Below are 20996 nucleotides of genomic sequence, written 5' to 3'. Positions count from 1 at the left end.
ATAAAATAAATCCACATGAATCATCAGCATTTCTATACATGACTAACAAAGTCCAGCAGCAAGAGATAGAAAGAGATATTCTATTTAAAGCAACAGTAGACAATATAAAATACTTGGGAGTCTACTTGCCAAGACAATCCCAGGAACTCTATGAACACAATTACAAAACACTTTTCACACAAATCAAATCAGATCTAAATAATTGGAAAAATATCAGTTGCTCATGGATAGGCCAAGCTAATATAATAAAAATGGCAATTCTACCTAAATTAATTTACTTATTCAATGCCATACCAATCAGACTACCTAAAAATTATTTTATAGAGCTAGAAAAAACAATAACAAAATTTATCTGGAAAAACAAAAGGTGAAGAATATCAAGGGAAATAATTAAAAGTGTGCAGGAAGGTGGGTTAGCTGTACCAAATCTGAAGCTATACTATAAATCGGCAGTCATCACTATCTGGTACTGGCTAAGAAATAGAGTGGAGGACCAATGGAATAAGTGAGGCACATGAGAGACAGGAATAAATGACTTTAGTAAGACTCCAGCTTCTGGGATAGGAACTCAGTATTTGACAAAAACTTCTGGGAAAACTGGAAGATAGTATGGCAGAAATTAGGCATCGACCAACATCTTACACCTTATACTAAAATAAGGTCAAAATGGGTACATGATTTAGCCATAAGAGGTGATACCATAGGTAAATTAGGAGAGAAAGGAATAGTCTACCTTTCAGATCTTTGGAAAGGAAAACAGTTTATGACCAAACAAGAGATAGAGAATATTGTGAAATGCAAAATGGATGATTTTGATTACATTAAATTAAAAAGGCTTTGTACAAACAGAAGCAATGCATCCAAAATTAGAAGGGAGGCAGAAAGCTGGGAAACAATTTTTATGGCCAGTACTTCTGATAAAGGCCTCATTTCTAAAATATATAGGGAACTAAATCAAATTTATAAGAATCCAAGTCATTCCCCAATTGAGAAATGGTCAAAGGATATGAACAGGCAGTTTTCTGATGAAGAAATCAAAGCTATCTATTCCCATATGAAAAAATGCTCTAAATCACTATTGATTAGAGAGATGCAAATTAAAACAACTCTGAGGTACCACCTGACACCTATCAGATTGGCTAATATGACAAAAAAGGAAAATAATAAATGTTGGAGAAGCTGTGGAAAAATTGGAACACTAATGCATTGTTGGTGGAGCTAATCCAACCATTCTGGAGAGCAGTTTGGAATTATGCCCAAAGGGCTAATAAACTGTGCATGCCCTTTGACCCAGCAATACCATTTTTGGGTCTTTTTCCCAGAGATCATACAAAAGGGAAAAGGACCCACATGTACAAAAATATTTATAGCTATTCTTTTTGTGGTGGCAAGGAATTGGAAATTGAGGGGATGCCCATCAGTTGGGGAATGGCTGAACAAGCTGTGGTATATGAATGTAATGGAATTCTATTGTGCTGTAAGAAACGATGAGCAGGAGGAGTTCAGAGAAACCTGGAAGGACTTGCATGAACTGATGATGAGTGAGATGAGCAGAACCAGAAGAACATAATACACAGTATCATCAACATTATGTGTTGATCAACTGTGATAGATTTGATTCTTCTCACCAATACAATGGTACAAGAAAGTTCCAAAGGACTCATGATGGAAAAGGCTCTCTAAATCCAGAAAAAAAAAGAACTGTGGAATATGGATGCGGATTGAACCATACTATTTCTTTTGTTTTTGGTGCTTTTGCTCTGATTCTTCCCTTATAACATGACTAATGCAGAAATATGTTTAATGTTATTGTATATATGTAACCTATATCAGATTACCTGCTGTCTTGGGGAGGAGGTAAGTGAAGGGAGGGAGGGAGAGAGAAAAATTTGAAATTAGAAATCTTATAAAAACAAATGTTGAGGGGGCAGCTGGGTGGCGCAGTGGATGGAGCAATGGCCCTGGAGTCAGGAGTGCCTGAGTTCAGATCCAGCCTCAGACACTTGACACTTACTAGCTGTGTGACCCTGGGCAAGTCACTTGGCCCCAATTGCCTCACCAAAAAAAAAAATGTTGAAAACAATCTCTACATGTAACTGGAAAATAATAAAATACTTCTTTATTTTTTAAAAATCATTGAGGACTCCTCAATTGTGAACGAGTTTTATCTATTAATATTTGAATAGAAATAAAAACATTTTAGTATTAACATGAAAATAGTTTTCACCTCAGAGATGCCCTGAAAGGGTCTCAGGGACCCTAAACACCTCCAGACCACACAGTGAGAAATGCTTACCCAAACAATACTGCCTTTCCTGTTTCTAAGCTGCTCAATGAACTTTCCTGAGGCTCCCCATAGAGCATTAGATTCTCACTGCCGCCATCCTAATACAGACCCACCACTGCCATTTATCTCTGTAATAACCTCTTAAGATGTCTCCCCATGCATCTTCCTACCTATGCTTTGTACACATGTCCAATCTATGCTTCATACATAGAATAATCTTCCTCATGTAAGCATATAGTTACATCATTCCTCTGCTCATTGGCTCCCAATTTTAAGGTTCAAACATTTTAATCTGGCATCCAAGGTTCTCAATCAGATGATACTCTACCTTCCTGGCTTCATTTCTTATTATTATCAGCCACATACGTTATGTTCCAGTTGGAAAGGATCCTTCTGTCCCCAAACATACCCTGTGCTTTCTCAACTCTCTGCCCTTGCTCACGGAATTTCCTTGATCTCCCTCAAGGACTTCTGAATTCCTATCCATCCTTTAAAACCCAATTCCAAAGCCACCTCACCCAGGAATCAGTCTGCAGGACCATCTCCATTAGACCAAACAGTTCACTTTGTTTTGCATCTCTTGTCAGCCCATCTTGGGTTGCTGGGTGGTGCAGTTGACAAATGGTTGGAGTTGGGGTCAGGAAGACCTTTTATCAAAACCTGCTTCAGACACTAATTAGCTTTGTTTTTTGTTTTTGTTTTTGTTTTTGTTTTTAGTGAGGCAATTGGGGTTAAGTGACTTGCCCAGGGTCACACAGCTAGTAAGTGTTAAGTGTCTGAGGCCGGATTTGAACTCAGGTACTCCTGAATCCAGGGCCGGTGCTCTATCCACTGCGCCATCTAGCTGCCCCACTAATTAGCTTTGTGATCCTGGGCAAGTCATTCTCTCACTGTCTCAATTTCCTGTAAATTTTCTGTAAAAATGGGAGTAATGATAGCATTTACCTCATCAGGTTGTTGTGAGGATCAAATTGAGATAACATATGTAAAGTGCTTTACAAACCTTAGCTTCCTTATAGAAATGCTAGTTATTGCTATTACCTCAAGCTATAATTATCCATGTAGTTTCTTTCACCCCTTCTAGACAGCCTGAAGGCAAGAACTAAATCTTATCTCAATTCTGTATCTGCTCCAGATCCACAGGCTTAATAAACATTGGTTAAATAACTAACTGCACAAAAACTAAGCTACTCTGATCATTCCAGTGATCCAAGCCAATTCCCAAGGCCTCATGATGAAAAATGCTATCCACCTAAGAGAGAACTGAAGCACTCTGAGTGCACATTGGAGCATATTTGCTTTCATTTTATTTGTCTTGCACTTCTGCCCTCCCCCACAATATGGCTCATGTGGAAATGCCTTTTGAGTCACTTCAAATATATAACGGGTATACTATTTCTTGACTTTTCAATGGCTGGGGGAGGGGCAGAGGGAGGAAGGGAATTTGAAATTGAAACTTTTTCAAATGCTAAACCTTTAATGTTTTATTTTAATAAGATGCATAAAGGCTAAAAAAGAAAATAAACATTGGTTAAATTGAATGAGCTGAATTACTTCAGAGCTCTTGAGATAGCTTCAAGCACTCAAAAATGGGAGCAGATATCATTTCTAATTTATATTCAAGATTTTTCTGGGGGGAAAATTCTTTCCTTTCTCCTTTCTCCAAGGTCATAAACCAGCTGAGGCACCCTGACAAAGAGGCAGGAGGTGGTATGGGTCAAGCAAGGCAAAGCACCATTCATCACTGCTTCACTCACTACCTCCCCTCAGACTGAGATGGAGAAAGCTCAGGACCCTGAGCCTAAGAGTCCTGGAAATAACTGTGGTCACTAGATTGCCTGCCCCAATTACAGCCTGGCATCCAAAGCTGTCATTAAGGAGAACAATCCCTGAGGACAACAGGCCATCCCTCCCTCCGACCCTCCAGAGCCTCCACCACCAATACCAAGAACTGACCAACTGCCATTGAGGAGAAGGTAAGTTTAAGAGCCTTGGGAATAGCAGCAAATGCCCTCTCTTCCCCCCAGCTACTGAAGACTGAAGAAAAATAAAGTTCTCCTCCCCAAAGTTCTTGGCATTGTCAAATGGTTTAACATAAGAAATGGATATGGTTTTAAGGGTGGGAATAACAATAAACATGATGTATTACCATCTGCTTTCCCACTGCACCCTAAGGACCATGGAATCTTTCCATCTGATTTGCTGCTGAAACTCCTCTATGTGTTGCCTCCCTCTGTCCTTGAGATCAGTGGCTCACTGTCTTGTTTTCCTATGTGTTTTCCCAGCACTTAGCACAATGCTTTGTATATGGTAAGCTCTCTAGAGTTACTTTTTCTTTCTTCCTTCCTCCCTTCCTCCCTTCCTTCCTTCCTTCCTTCCTTCATATAGGGTACAGTAAACTTTACTCAGATGTTCTGACTCCCAGTATAGTCCTTTAATAATCAGTATAGACTGCTTCCAGACAATCTCTAGATCTCTTTTGGTTCCAAATCTGTGATCCCATGATCCTCTAAATTCTGGAGAATGATCATTTGTGGATATTTATGGGGAAGAAAGAACAGTGGGTTGTTTTTTTCATTTTGGGAAATACTAATAATTCACATTTCTATAGTGCTTTAAGGCTTACAAAGAACTTTTCTCAAAAAAAAAAAAACTCTATAAGGCAGGCAGAGCAAATGATGAGAAAAACTGAGGCTCAAGGAGCAAGTGACTTTCTTAGGATGATATAGCCAATGACATCAGGTCAGGAATTGAACTTAGATTTTTTGATACCACCTCCTGTGTGTGTGTGTGTGTGTGTGTGTGTGTGTTTCCCACTATGCTCTATGGATGGCATCTTTTCCACGGGAAGATGTCACTAGTGATGATAGGGATGGAGGAGGCTGCCCATAACATCAACTGTCAGCCACAAACCTCCATAACACACAGCAGGTTAACTCTAACTGACTGGGCGCAGAAGCAGATCCCCTTACCTGAATGTCCTTCCTGGCGATGAAGCCTTTGCCCTCTGTGTCACAGTTCTGGAAGAATTCCTGAACTTTTTTCAACATATCCAGCTGGCTAGGGTCCTGTCCCCTTGTCCCACTCCCCTGTACATCCTCCGGGAGCTTGGGGTTGGCCCCATTCCCCTTAAGTGTAAGCCTGGCCTTCCCAGATCCTCGAACCTCTCTCTTTTCAGGAGCAGCCATCTTGTCAGATCAGCATCCACGGTCCAGCTCTGTTCCTGAACCTGATAGGAAAAGACAAGAGATAGTGAGCTGGGAGGTAATGGTAGGAAGCAGGATAGAGGGGAGAAAAGTAGGGAAGATTGAAAGGGAATGATGATGAAGAGAAAAAACTAATTTCACCAAACTCCCTTTATTAAAAAATATATAGTCCTGGGGGCAGCTAGGTGGTGCAGTGGATAAAGCACTGGCCCTGGATTCAGGAGTACCTGAGTTCAAATATGGCCTCAGACACTTGACACTGGCTGTGTGACCCTGGGCAAGTCATTTAACCCCCCATACCCCCACCAAATAGACAGATAGATAGATAGTCCGTCCTAATACCTAAACTAGAAAAGGTTTAAGTAAAGAAAGAGAACTATTAAGTCCAAAACCACTAGGGAATATCAATTCAAAATTTTTAGATAAAATCATAGCAGAAAGATACTGACAATTTATTTTTAGAAAATCAGTCACTATGATGAATTTTTATTTGTACTGGGGTGTAAGATTGTCCAACATTTTCTTAAATCCCATTAAAAACAAAAACATCTAAAATAATATAATTTTCTCAATAGGTATAGAAAAAAGTGTAACAAAATACAATATTTACTTTTGCTTAATACCTTGCAATGCTTAGAGGAATTTTTATAATATGATAAATTATATAAACCCCAAAGCGAGCATTATATTCAATGGAAAAACACTAAAGCTTTCCCACTAAATCCATGAATAAAGCAAGGGTATTCTTCCCCTCACCCCAACATACACTACATTTTGACATTGTTCTAAATATGTTAACAGAAGTAACAGGAAAAGAGAAAGAAATTAATGGAGTAAAGATAGGCAAAGTGGAGGAAAAAATTATCCCTATTTGCAGAACAAGTGATAGAAAAATCCTGAGGGAAAAAAAGAGCAAAAATTGATATCTTTAAAAAGCTCCAGTAAAGTTGCAGACCTAAAAAGAAATCCATTAAATCAAAAGTTTCCGGGGGCGGCTAGGTGGCGCAGTGGATAAAGCACCAGCCCTGGATTCAGGAGTACCTGAGTTCAAATTCGGCCTCAGACACTTGACACTTACTAGCTGTGTGACCCTGGGCAAGTCACTTAACCCCCATTGCCCTGCAAAAACAAACAAACAACAACAACAACAACAACAACAAAAAGTTTCCATATTATAATTTTTAAAAAACCATTTTGATTAGGCAATGATAGAAAGGGAAATACCATACAAAATGCATTAAATATCTTAGTTATACTACTAAGGCACATTCAGTGCCTGTCTATACACAATTATAAAATACTCCTCAAAGAAATAAACACAGCTTTAAAGTAAATGAAAGGGGGCAGCTAGGTGGCACAATAGATAGAGCACTGGCCCTGGATTCAGGAGGACCTAAGTTCAAATCTGGTCTCAGACACTTAACAATTACTAGCTGTGTGACAGCTGGGCAAGTCACTTAACCCCAATTGCCTCACCAAGGGAAAAAAAAAAGATAGATTGTTGTTTAAATAAATGGAAGAATATGGTGGGGCCATGACAGTATAATAAACATGACAATAATACCAAAATTATTTTAAAGTTTGGTGCTATACCAATCAAACTACCAAGGGGATTCTTATAGAACTAAACAAAATAATAACAAAACATACTGGGATGAAAAATAACTCTAGAATAACATGAAAATTAATTTTTAAATGGTAATAACAAAAGGGAGATAGCACTATTTGACCGAGAGATTGTTTGCTTGACATATATTCTAAGGAGGTTAATAACAAAAATAAACACCTCATACAAAAAATTATTTATTGCAACATTTTCTGTGGTAGCAAAGGACTAGAAACAAAGTAGAGGCCATCCATTGGGGAATGGCTAAATAAATGTTGACACATGAACACAATGGAATATTACTGGACTATAACTGATGATCATGATAATATAGAGAAGCAGGGAAAGACTTACATGAAATGATACAAAATGAAGCAAATAGAATCGGGAAAAAAAACCATACAGAATGACTATAAAAAATAGGATAACATAACCTTAGCAACAGATATCATAGAAAGCAGGACCAGGTCTTATGACTCAAGATACAAAATGAATTGCAGCATGTGGCACTGATTTCTTCATGAATATATATTTCTAAATGGAGCACAACAGAAAAAAATAAGTAAAACAAAACAAAAATATATACATATATACATGTGGTGGGGAAAATAATACCTTTTCCTTATAACAGGCTAGCAAAACTTTTTTTTTTTTTAAGTGAGGCAATTGGGGTTAAGTGACTTGCCCAGGGTCACACAGCTAGTAAGTGTTAAGTGTCTAAGGCCAGTTTTGAACTCAGGTCCTCCTGAATCCAGGGTCAGTGCTCTATCCACGGCACCATCTAGGTGCCCCTAAAACTTTTAAAAAACTAAAGAACATAGAGATACCCACATAGTCATAGGAAGACTCTTAAGGAAATGTTTCCCCTTTTCAGGGCTTATAGGATCATTTAAACTTCTAAGGAACAATAACCAGGTTTACCTGCATTGGTCTTGTAGGTGGGCTGCTGCAGAATAATTCAATTCTGCAATTGAGTCTAGACTAAAACAAAGGCTGTATCTTATCTTAGTCTAGTAGGAAAAGCAAGACTAATGAAAAGTTAACTAAAGAGCAAAAAGACATAAAGAGTAACAGAAACTTTCAAGTTCTCTTAGGGGGATAAATCTAGTAGAAAGATAAATTATAAGGAAAACAGAAAACTGAAGTGATTATTGGAAAAGTTAACTTTTATAAACCATAAGCCTTAAAAGGCTAATGACTTCCTCTGAATGGGGGGATTAATGAATACACACAGTTCTCAGAATTATGTGGCACCTTCACAAAAACAGACTATTTGCTAGGGCACAAAGAAATATAAACAAATATAAAAAGACAAAATACTAAATATATCCTTTGCAAACCATAATACAATACATTAGCAATTAATACAGGAAACACAAACAAAAGATACAAAACTAAATTGAGACTTACTAATGGCATCTTGAATAAAAAAAGCAAGCCAAGGAACATATTTGGAAACAATAAACAACTCTGTAAAATAGAATGAATGATGACACGGCATATTAAAATTTTGAGGATGCAACTAAAGTAGTTAGAAGAAAAATATCTCTGTAAAAAACACATTAACAAAATAGAAAAAGAGAGGAACAATGTATTTAGTACTGAGTTTAAAAACCAAAGAAAGAATAAATTAAAGGGCCCAAAAGAAGCACAGAAGAAGAAATATTAAAGATAGAAGAAAAAACACATTAACTATTTTTCCTTTAACAGTTGAGATGAAAATGAAAAAAAACATAAAAAGATCATAGAAATGAGAAACAAACTAAAATATGGTTCTATGAAAAGATGAACAAAGTCAATAAACCTTAGATTACTTTGGTCAAGAAGAGAGAGATCAAATTACCCCCATACACACACACACACACACACACACACACACACAATTTTTTAATGAATTAAATGAATTTATAACAGAGAAAAAAATTTTAATGATGCATAGAACCCACTACATACTATTGTCTGCAAACAAAAAAGTAAAAATTAAAAGGAAATGTATTTATATCTGAACAAATATCAGATACCCAAATTAAAAGAGCATGAAGCAGAAATCCTAAACAGCCTAACCTCAGAAATTGAAATTGAGCAAACTACAAAAGGACTACCAAAGAAAAATGCTAGCCCAGATGGACTTTCATGTCAATTCTATCAAGCATCTATTCTAAATAAATCATTATCAATGGGCAAAAAGAAAAAAACCTAATGAATTCATTTCATGACGCAAATATGATTTGAATACCTAAATGAGGGAGGAATAAATCAAAGAAAGAGAACTTTAGACCTATATCGCTAATGGATATTGATGCAAAAATTTTGTTGTTCAGTTGTGTGTGGGGTCTTTGGGATCCCATTTGGGGTTTTCTTGGCAAAGATACTATGGTGATTTGTCATTTCCTTCTCCAGCTCACTTTACAGATGAGGAAACTAAGGTAAACAGGGTTAAGTGACTTGCCCAGGGTCACATAGTGAATATCTGAGGCTGGATTTTAGCTCAGGGCTTCCCTGACTCTAGGCCCACCACTCTATCCACTGTGCCACCTTGCTGCCCAATTTTATTGATGCAAAAATATTAAATTTAATTCTAACAAAAAAATTAAAGAAATATATCCAAAAATGATTCACTCTGAACAAGTTGGATTTTTCCCGGAATTCAAGGATAGTTCAAAATTATGAAAATAGCAAAATTAATTATATTAAAATAAAAACAACTGAAACCATATGATTATGTTAATAGATGCATAGAAGTCTTTTGATGAATCACTCATTTACATTAACACCCTTTAAAAAATACATGCATAGAAGACCATTTAAAAATAGATTTTTTAAAAGTACATATCTAAAACCAAAATCTATAATTATTTGCAGCATAGACTAGAATACAGTTAAATACAGGTGTAAAGCAAAGATGCTCCTTCTTGTCCTGTCATTTGACAAAGTTCTAATGATGCATTCAATAGCAATAAGAGAAAAAGAAAAAAATCAAAGAAATAAATATTGGCCACTAGGAGATAAAATTATCCCTATTTGCAGAAGACACCATGGTTTACTTAGAATATCTCCCAAAATTAGCAAAAGAATTCATTGAGGCTATAGTGTGGTAAAAAGTATGCCAGTTTTTGAAGGACCACCCTTTCGGGGAGGAGACCAATAGCCGTGCATGGGCTACGCACACCAGTCTAGCTGCCAAGCATTCCACTTCCGGGGTGTGAGCTTAAAAGGCAAGGAGAGAACGGAAGTGAGATCTCTTTTCCGCTCTCCTTGTCCGATGACTGCGCTGCACACACAGACGTTGAAGGAGGTTGGACTCGGCCTGGCTCCCCGTAGCAGCACGTGCTTGATGCGGTTCCCCCCACCCCCGCCCCAAACAGGTGGCCTTGGGTTTTTTGGTTAGTTTTATACAGAATATAGACTAAGTTTAGACTTAAGACTATTTGTTTTATATTTCTACTTTCTTATCCCTCTATTCAACATCACCTTGTAATTTCCAAACAATAAAAGCTCTAACTAGAGATCAGAAGCTTCTTCCATTTACTAGTCTGAGAGATAAATAAGGGAAACAGTTAAAAGGGGAAGTTAATGCTCTAGTATCCAATTTTAAATCTCACAATAGCTTCAGTAAAATTGAAGCAGTATGGCATGGTGGATAAAGAGCTGGCTTACCTGTAACACATACTAGCTATATAAAATCATGGGCAAGGTAAATAACTTTTTAGTGCTTCAGCTTCTCTTTAAACTATATGCTGCCAAGAAGACACTATCCTGAATTGACAGAGGGAGTTTTTTCACCTGGTAGTTCTCTGTCAATGAAATCACAGGTGTATCTAGTCCTTATCCCTGAAGGAGCAGGATACAAAATTAATCCATAAAAATCCTCACCATTTCTAGCAATAACAAAAACTATGAAGAAATAATAGAAAGAGAAATCTTATTCAAAATAACTCAAAAATGCATAAAATATCTGGGAACCAATGTACTAAAATACACACACAACATATGGATATGATTTTAGAACACTCTTTACAGACATAAAGGAAGATTTAAATAATTGAATGAATATTCATTGCTTGTGGTTGTGCCATAGCGATATAATAAAAATTATAAAACTACATAAATTAATATGGAGATTTCAAATGACTAAATTACTTAGGGATTACTTTATAATCCCTATAGAATAGACTATATAAACAAGAAGCAGAAACAATAGAACTCAACAGCCCAGTATTTAATAAACACTAGAATATTAAACTACTTGAAGGACTCCTTATTTCATGAGAACTCCTGGGAAGACTGGAAAGCAGTTTGAAAAAAATTAATTTAGAGCAGTTTCTTACACCACACACCACTGTAAATTCAAAATGGATGAGTAACCTAACTATAAAAGATAATGTCATTTTTTAACATTGCAGAAAATGGATTGGAGTATCTTCCACAACTATGAATCATCATAGGATGTTGGACAGTGCTGAGAAAGACCTTAGAGGACATCAATTACAATTTATTATTTTTACAGATTTAGGAAAATGATGATCAGAAAGCTTAGATAATTTGCCTATGGTCACTCACCTAGCAAATGTCTGAGGTGGGATTCTAATCCAAATCTTCTTGACCCTAAATCCAGTGCTCTTTCTAGTTTCTTGAAACTGGCTAAGGGGAGAATTCTTGAATTTGGATAGCTGTTAGGTGATACACTGGATAGAATGCTAGGCCTGGAGTCAGGAAGACTCATTTTCCTAAGTTCAAATCTAGCCTCAGACACTTACTAGCTGTGTGACCCTGGATAAGTCACTTAAGCTTGTTTGCCTCAGTTTCCTCATCTGTAAAATGATTTGGAGAAGTGACAAACCACTCCCATAGATTTTTCAAGAAAACCCCAAATGGGGTCACAGAGAGTAGGATACAACTGAAATGATTGAACAACAAAAAGGGGAGAATTTTTAACCAAAGGTAAAATAATTTTGATTGCATGAAAATATTGTTAGCATGAACAAAACAAATGCAGTTAGGCTAAAGGGGGGAAATTGTTAATGCAGAAATCTTTACATTAGGTATTGAGCCATTACTCAATGAATAGCGGTCAAAGGATATGATTCTCAAGAAAAGAACTAGGGGGCAGCTAGGTGGCACAGTGGATAGAGCATCAGCGCTGGAGTCAGGCGAACCTGAGTTCAAATCCAGCCTCAGACACTTGACACTTACTAGCTGTGTGACCCTGGACAAGTCACTTAACCCCAATCACCTCACCAAAAAGAAAGAAAGAAAGAAAGAAAGAAAGAAAGAAAGAAAGAAAGAAAGAAAGAAAGAAAGAAAGAAAGAAAGAAAGAAAGAAAGAAAGAAAGAAAGAAAGAAAGAAAGAAAGAAAGAAAGAAAGAAAGAAAGAAAGAAAGAAAGAAAGAAAGAAAGAAAGAAAGAAAGAAAGGAAGAAAATAACTGTGAATTATCAACAAATCAGAGATTCTTTCAAACCACTAATAATAAGAGAAATTGAAAGAATAGGAAATAATATTTTTGGGGGGTGGGGCAATGGGGGTTAAGTGACTTGCCCAGGGTCACACAGCTAGTAAGTGTAAAGTATCTGAGGCCGGATTTGAACTCAAGTACTCCTGAATCCAGGGCCGGTGCTTTATCTACTGCGCCACCTAGCCGCCCCCGAAATAATATTTTTAATATCTACTTCACAGGATTGCAGTGAATAAAGCACCAATCTCAGAGTCTCTCCATGGTTTCCTCAATCCTATTCCAACAGTAAGGTACATGTACACACATACATTCATACACACCTTACTGTTGGAATATACATAGTTGGAATATAATATATATGTAAAATATAGTTGGAATGTAATATATAATAATAAATATATAGTTGGAATATATTACATATATATATGGTTGAAATATATATATAGTATACACTTTATCCCTAGCACCCTGCTTCCCCCCAAAATTGTAGAGTAGACTTTGAGTCTTGCCTTTACCCCTGAAGTCAAACTAAACAGAAGGAAATAAGGGGAAAGTAAGAAATTTCTTTGTGAAATCACTTAAACTCAGAGTGGGTTACACCTAAGCAAATCTTAGAATGGAGCGGTGACCAACAAAGTAGTTGTTTGCTCTCTGCATGCAATTAAACAGCCTTCTGTCCCCCTATGCCACCAGCGTGGTCTTCGGTTTCTGGCTTAAACTATAAAATTTGTGTTAAAAACCAAGAGGTAAAGAACATAGAGCTAAAGTACTTACGCTTTAGGATCAAAATAAAGAAATTCTTCTATGGGCTCTGGCTATAGAACATCTCAGCAGAGCCTCAGGCACAAGTTTTGGCAAAGCTTCTACCTCAAGAGAATTTTAATCTATATAAACAAATAGCTAGACAGATGGCACATCTACTAAAGGGGAAAGTTAGGGGACCTACTCCAAAGGCAAAGGGACATAAGCTATGGGGAGGAAGAAACAGGAAATGCTTTTGTCCTGTGACAATAACACCTCCTGGTGATAGCTCTTTAAGTTTACAAATTCTTTTCCCACAACTCTACTAGGTAGCTCAAGCAAATTATATATGACTACCACTATTTTGCAAGTGACAAATCTGAGGCATTTAGAGGTGAAACAACTTGAACATGGTCAGACAGCTACTAAATGTTATATTTAGTCCTCAAACCCAGATTTCTTGACTCCAGTTCCATCATTCTTTCCATTGTTTTGTCCCTTTGTCTTTGTCTTCTAATGTAAGAGATTTAAGTAACGATAGATGAGGATTGGGCAGCTAGGTAGTCCAGAGAACTCGACCTGGTTAGGAAAACCTGAATTCAAATCTGGACTCAGACAATTACTAGCTATGTGACCCTGCGCAAGTCACTTAACCCTGTTTGCCTTGGTTTTCTTAACTGTAAAATGAGCTGGAGAAGGAAATGGCAAACCACTCCAGTATCATTGCCAAGAAAACCCCAAATAGGGTCAAGAAGAGTTGGACGCAACTAAACAAACATGAGAATTGCAATATCACAGCTCTTTAGAGCAGGAAGTTCCTCCAGAACTCCTTCTAGAGGAAGAAGACCACAGGCTACCCTACTGTTTCCTAGCCCCTTCACAAAGCCATTCCAAACAGATGGATACTATATTTTTATACATTTCTAAGACTTTTCAGTTTTCTAAATAATTCTTAGAAACCTAGATTCTTCCAAAGTAAAACATTGTGAAGTGGTCTGCCCATCAGGCTGGAGAAACTCACAATAAGGGAGCACACCAGCTGGCCGGATGGGACTGGTTCAGGAACTGCAGCTCTGAAATCCCACCAGGTAAATCAGACTGTGTTGCCCACTCTGAGTGGATATTCTAACATGCACCAGTAGGTCTCTTGCCTCTTCCCATGCCAATCTACTGCAAAGCAGCCCATTATTTCTCTGCCCTGACTCTCATCATCCTTGCCACTTAGACTATCTCCTCATCACCAGGCCCAAAGCCTCCTCACTCAGTTGATTAAAACCAAATCAATATCACAGCTCAGAGCAAAGAAAAGCCCTTACTTATTAAAATGGGTCCATAAATCAACCATGCCTCAGCCTTTCAAAACCAGCAAGGGACCCGTAGCACCAACTATCTTGCTATCCAGCCATCCAAATGAGTTCAAATCTAAATTCTCAACCTCACTCCAGGGGAAGAAAATAGAATCAAAATCCAAGTTGGGGCCTAGGACACAGCCACCAGCTATCTGCTGTCCATGACTAGCACAATCTTTCCTCTCACTTGCTAATTCATAGTGTAAAACTGTCTAGGAAGTTAATATTCTTTTCCTTTACTATCACTCCTGACTCATTTTCATTCTCATTCACTTCATCCTCATCCTTCCCCAACCCTATTTAGGTCTGCCCTCCCCTTCCTTTATGCTCTTCAGAACCCTAATTCTATTGTTTGTTTGTTTGTTTGTTCATTCATTCATTCATTTATTTGTTTATTTCTATTGTTTAAAAAACTACCCTTTATATTAGACCTCATCTTCTTTCCTTCAGTCTTCTTGTCATTACAGAACTTGGCCATTCACCTCCAATACTGAATGCACAAACTCTCATACTCCTCCTCACCTTCCTTTTTCTACACATACACTGGGATAGGAATAGATGTACTCCTTACTGTCACTGCCAGACCCTTTCCCTGACACATTCCATCACAAAATTTTCCTACTGTAAAGTTCATTCTAGATATATGACCCCATTCAGAACCTGGTAATAGTTATTTCCCATTTCCTGGTCAGATTTTCCCCTCCTTTCTCAAGGAATTTGGTAACTTGCTCACAATCTTCTCCAGTACAAACTCTGCCCTTATAGTTGGGAGCATCAATATATACATCAAACTAAAATGAGAATTCTTCCCTGATGTAAAAGGAATCTGATGATCTCTACATTTTTCTCTAGCAACCCAAGCATTCACCCTTTCAGAGTGTGTGTGGGGGAAAGATTTAGGGGACAATTAAGTGACAGGGGGACTGAAATTCAGGCCAATTATAATGGGAGGGGGTGCAGAGAGGTTGCTAATTGCTCTGGATATACTCCTTCCTTTAGTCAGAAACCCATTGCCCCCATTCTCAGAGTACTGGGAGATTGAGAGTGTGTGTGTGTGTGTGTGTGTGTGTGTGTGTGTGTGTGTGTGTGTGTGTGTGTGAAATCCAAGCTCAGTAGAAGCGTCTAGGATAGGGTGCACAACCCAATCAGTCCATGAGACTTTGTGCAGCAAGAGGGAAAGAGAGGACCAAGTATGGAAAGCAGAGATAGTAGGGTGGCCAAGAACCTCTTTACTATGTCAAATAAAATTTCTATTTCCTCTAAAAACAAATTACAACAAAATTCTGTTCCTTTATACCAACTCAAACACAAACAAACTCAGAGACAGTCACGCTCATTTCAAAGATCCAGATCTCTGAATTTCCTCTCTCTGAGCATTGCTTCTCATCCCTTCTATCCCTTCTAGTTGTCTCAACCCTCTTCTTCATCCTCACCCAAGCCTGCAGCTACTCTGCCCTACTCAGATTTCTTAATCTACTCCCTCAGCTCTGGCTTTCTTTCCTTCCTTTTAAATTCTTGATGCTATGTTGTCCTCTGCCCCTGAACCCTTTGCCTTTCTTGTCCTCTGGCCACTCATCAGTTTTTGAAATTTCAATCCTGGATCTTTTCTGTCCCTCCTTAAATGCTGCTGAACACTACTAGTCACAAACATGCTACTCAGGTTCACAACAAATTCATGTTATTTACTCTCAACTGGGTTATTATCATTGCGTGACAATTCTTTTTTTCTTTAATAATTGACTATCACTTTCCCCACAGGTTATTACAAACACTCTTTGTTCTTCAGGCCACCTACATCACCCCCTTCCTCTTCTTCCGCAGAAGACTGAGCCTCACATTTTGCCAAGGAAATTGACAGCATCCACCACAAGCTCCCTATTCTCCCCACTTTTAGACTTCAAATTCCCTCAACATTCTAATTCTCAATCAATAAGCATTTGATGATTTTTTAAATTACTTCTTAGCTATTGGGCTATAAACACTGGAGATAAAAAAATAAACAAAAGCAGTCCCTTTCCTCAAGGAGCTCATATTCTCATGGGGGAGACAACATATACATAAAGAGCTCTATGCTAGGAGGTAGGTGCTATTATTTATCTCCATTTTAAAGTTGAGGAAACTGAGGCAACCAGCAATGGTTAAGTGACTTGCCCAGGGTCACATGCCAGTAAGTATCTGAACTCAGATTGAACTCATATTTGAACTCAGGTTGTCCTGACTCTAGGCCTACTTCTCTGTCGGTCCACTGAGCCACCAGCTGCCTCTAGGTAGTAGTATGGACCTAAAGTACCTTCTAACTCAAACGTTTTATCAGTTTATGAGCTTTTCTCCTTTCTCCAAAGAAATAATTGAGTGGGGATAGTGGTTTGCAACTGATGGGAGGACATACCAAAATCAGCTTTGGAGAAAGGGCTGAACCTTAAACTTTTACAGGTTTCTCTAGAGTCCTTCTAAGTTCCCCGGGAAGGAGAGGAAGAAAGTTTCAAGCTTGTCAACATGCAGTTTTGGTGTTGTTGTTTTTTTACACAATCGATTCAACCTAAGTCCTTCCTCCTGTGAATTAGGTCAAGTTTTCTTGAGTTAGTCCTTAGAGAGGTAGAAGGCGGCCACATAGCCCACCCTAACGTATCCAGCTTCATGTTAAATGACCTTGATAACCCTGAGAGGTCCTGGTGTGATTATTGCCTGAATTCTAGTAATAATTAGTGATTTGTAAACCACTTTGAAGATAAAAGGCATTTTATAAGAGCTAAGTCTTGTTATGATTAGCTTTCAATATTTCTCTGCTGATGCTGATGAGCACATCAAAGAGAACATAGCCCCAGCATGATGCTGAATCATTAATTAGGTACATTCCATATTAAAGGGGAGAAAAATTGCTGCAATAGTTAGAAACATTAAAAAACAAAAACATCTGTTTGGGACCCAGCATGAACAGGTTCTTTTCAAATGCATTGCTGATATCTTTGAGACCACCATCCAGGAGAGGAATGAGAAGGCCGACTTGATACACAGCTCAGTGGGGGATAATCGGATTAAGAACAGCTTATATTTCCCAGAATGTTAGACATCATTTTACAGAAGAAGAAACTAAGCCCCAAGGAAAGCGATTGACTTGCCCCAGGCTGAGTAGCTACTAAGTAAGTGACTGAGGCAGAATCCAAAGCCCTGGTCCTTTGACTCCAAATTCAGAGCTCTTTGGCAGTGTGACCTCAGAACCCAATCAATATCAACAAATCACATTTCCGTAGGGTTAGAGCATTTCCTCACAATAACCCTGAGGAGGTAAGTAGTATGTGTATGTAAACCACATTTTACAAATAAGAAAAAAACTGAGCTTCAGAGAAGTTAGGTAATTTCCCCATAGTCACACAGTAAACAGGTATTAGAGACGAGACTCGAATTCATGTTTCTTAACTCCAAAAAGTACTATCTACTCAACACCATCCTTTGAGGGATAATTTACTCCTATTTTACCGTAGTTGAAACTAAGGTACAATACTAAGGTCACATAGCAATTTAGGGTTGGAGCTGGGAGGAGAAGCTAAGTTTCCATAGTCTTAACCAGGCAAGCCACTCTCGGTTTATAACTCCTGTTCTGAAAAATAACTGTGCCAGGCCTTAAAGAAATCAGGTAATGAGCCAAAAGTAGCTAAATAACAACTAGACCTTGATCTAGGCATTGTGCTATTTTTGTTATTGTGTATGTGTTAATATATGTTTTGTGTCTCCATTATGATCATGAATTTCTAAGAAAACTGATCCAAGCCTATGGCATTCATTGACTGATTTTTTAAAAAACATTTTGTGGGGCAATGAGGGTTATGTGACTTTCCCAGGGTCACACAGCTAGTAAGTATCAAGTGTCTGAGGCTGGATTGGAACTCAGGCCCTCCTGAATCCAGAGTCAGTGCTTTATCCACTAGCCACCTAGCTGCCCCCCATTGACTGATTTTTTCAATGTCACTTTCCAGTAAAGAATTCTGCATGTTTTCTTCCAACTAAGAAAATCAATATCACAACTTAAAAGTCCAGGATTCTCTCTTACCCATAATGTTTAGCCTTTGGTACATAAACTCACCATGAAAAATCAGCAAAGTTAAGTAAACTGTCATGTTGAATCCATTGTAAGTTTGTGAACACCTAATTCAAGAATTCTTAATTTTTATTTTAATTTTTTTTTTGTCATGGACCACTTTGGCAATCTAGTGAAGCCTACGGACCTCTATTCAGAATAATGTTTTTAAATGCATCAAATAAAAGAGTCAATCAATAAGCATTCGTTAAGCACTTACTATATGGAGGCATTTCACTTAGCACTGGGGATACAAAAAGAGACAAAAGTCAGTCCTGACCTCAAGGAATTCACAATCCAATGGAGGAGACAACAACCAAACCAATATGTATAAACAAGCTATATACAGAATAAATAGGAAAAATTAAGAGAGGGGAAGGACTAGAATTTTAAGGGGAATTGGGGAAGGCTTCCTGTAAAAGGCAAAATTTTAGTTGGGACTTGAAGCCAAAGAAAGCAGTAGGTGGAGATGAGGAGGGAGGGTATTCCAGACATCAGAGACAGAAAATGCCCAGAGATGAGAGAAAGGATGTCTTCTTTCTGGAACAGCAAGGAAGGCAGTGTCACTGGATGGAAGAATTATCAGGGAGTAAGGTGTAAAAAGACTGGAAAAGTAAGATGGGGTAGGTTATGGAGGGATTTGAACACCAGATAGAGGATCTAGAGGTAATGGAGAACCATTGAAGGTGACATAGTTGGATCTGCTCTTTGGGACAATCACTATGGTGTCTAAATGGAGGATGGATTGGAGTAGAGAAAGACTTCAGGCAGGCAGAACCACTACTGGGCTATTGCAATAGTGCAGGTATGAGGTAATAAGAACCTAAACCAGAGTACTGGCAGTGTCAGAGGAGAGAAAGGAGCATATTCAAGAGATGTTATGAAGGTAAAAGGGACAGGTCTTGACAACAGATTGGCTATGGGGGGAAGGGGAAGAAAAAGTGAGGAGTTGAAGATGACACCTGTGAGCCTGAAGGACTAGAAGGATGATGTTGCCTTTGAGAGTTTGGGGGAAAGATAATGAGTTCCATTTTGGACATGTTGAGTTTAAGATGTCTACTGGACATCAAGTCCATGATGTTTGAGAGGCAGTTGGAAACTCAAGATTAGAGGTCAGAAGAGAGGTTAGAACATGATAAGCAGAATTGAGAATCATCAGCATAGAGACAGTAATAGTATTAATGGGAGCTGATGAAATTATCAAGTGAAGTGATGAAGAGGGCTCAGGACAGAACCCTAAGGGATCCCTACTGTTAGAAGGTGTGATCTGGGAAAGGATTCAGCAATGGAAGAGAGAAGAACCAGTCAGATAGATATGATGACAGCCAGGAGAGAGTGATGTCCCAAAAACCTAGAGGGAAGAGAGTATTAAGGAGTAAAGAGTGATCAACAATGTCAAAGGCTGAAGAGAGGTTAAGGAGAATGAGGACTGAGAAAAGACCATTGGATTTGGCCATTGAGAGATCATTGGTAACTTTGGAGAGAGCAATTTTTGTGGAATGCTAAGTTGGATTTTAAGGGGTTAAGAATCATATTGAGGGGCAGCTAGGTGGCACAGTGGATAAAATACCAGCCCTGAGTTCAAATCTGGCCTCAGATACTTGTCACCTACTAGCTGGTGACCCTGGGCAAGTCACTTAACCCTCACTGCCTCACCAAAAAAAAAAAAAAAGAAAGAAAGAAAGAAAGAAAAGAAAAAAGAAGAAAGTAGAAAGATTCATATTGAAATAAAGGCATGACTTTTTCCCATCCAAGTTCATGGGCTCCCTAAAATTTATACATGGACCCCTTAGGAGTCCATAAATCCCAGGTTAAGAGCCTGTGCTCTAGCTGGTCTCCAAGTTGGTCTCTTTAGTAGAATGTGATGGAATCAATGACAAATTTAGGCCAGAGAAGCCAAGTGACTTCCATTGAATATCTACATGACTATGGGCAAGTCAAAAAGTTCTCTGAGGATTAATGTCCTTATCTGTAAAATGAGAATGGGGGGGGGGGTGGGTATCTAACCCAAGCATGTGAAGACTTCCCCTGTCAGAATGGAAGAATAAGAACAATTTGTTCCAATGGCCATGAAGACTGAAGCAGGAGCTATGTACCACTTAGAAGCTGGTCACACATTAAATACACCAAGGTCACCCTCTGCATCCCAGGCCATCACTTGTCATCTTGACTTTTGTCCTGCCACTGGACTTGAATGACTCAGGAAGAGAGAGTAAGGCTGATGACTTTGTGCAACTCTGCCTCCCTTAAATCCAAACCATCCACAAATCAAGACATT

At 38.3% G+C, this 20996-nt stretch overlaps 1 protein-coding gene across 1 annotated transcript in view; it reads right to left on the bottom strand.

Annotated features, from left to right (window-relative positions):
- The window catches only part of CRACR2A (calcium release activated channel regulator 2A), a 210163-nt gene that overhangs the window by 131570 nt on the left and 57597 nt on the right, over positions 1 to 20996 (bottom strand). Inside the window, exon 3 of the mRNA XM_043967976.1 lies at positions 5260 to 5516. Coding sequence (XP_043823911.1) covers positions 5260 to 5475 — 216 coding nt within the window. The 5' untranslated portion in view covers positions 5476 to 5516. The remainder of the gene's footprint in view (positions 1 to 5259; positions 5517 to 20996) is intronic.

The sequence above is a fragment of the Dromiciops gliroides genome, chromosome 5 (genome assembly GCF_019393635.1).
Source record: "Dromiciops gliroides isolate mDroGli1 chromosome 5, mDroGli1.pri, whole genome shotgun sequence".
NCBI lineage: Eukaryota > Metazoa > Chordata > Mammalia > Microbiotheria > Microbiotheriidae > Dromiciops > Dromiciops gliroides.
Note: the sequence above shows the minus strand (reverse complement) of the source record. Positions and strands in the feature narration are given on the sequence as shown.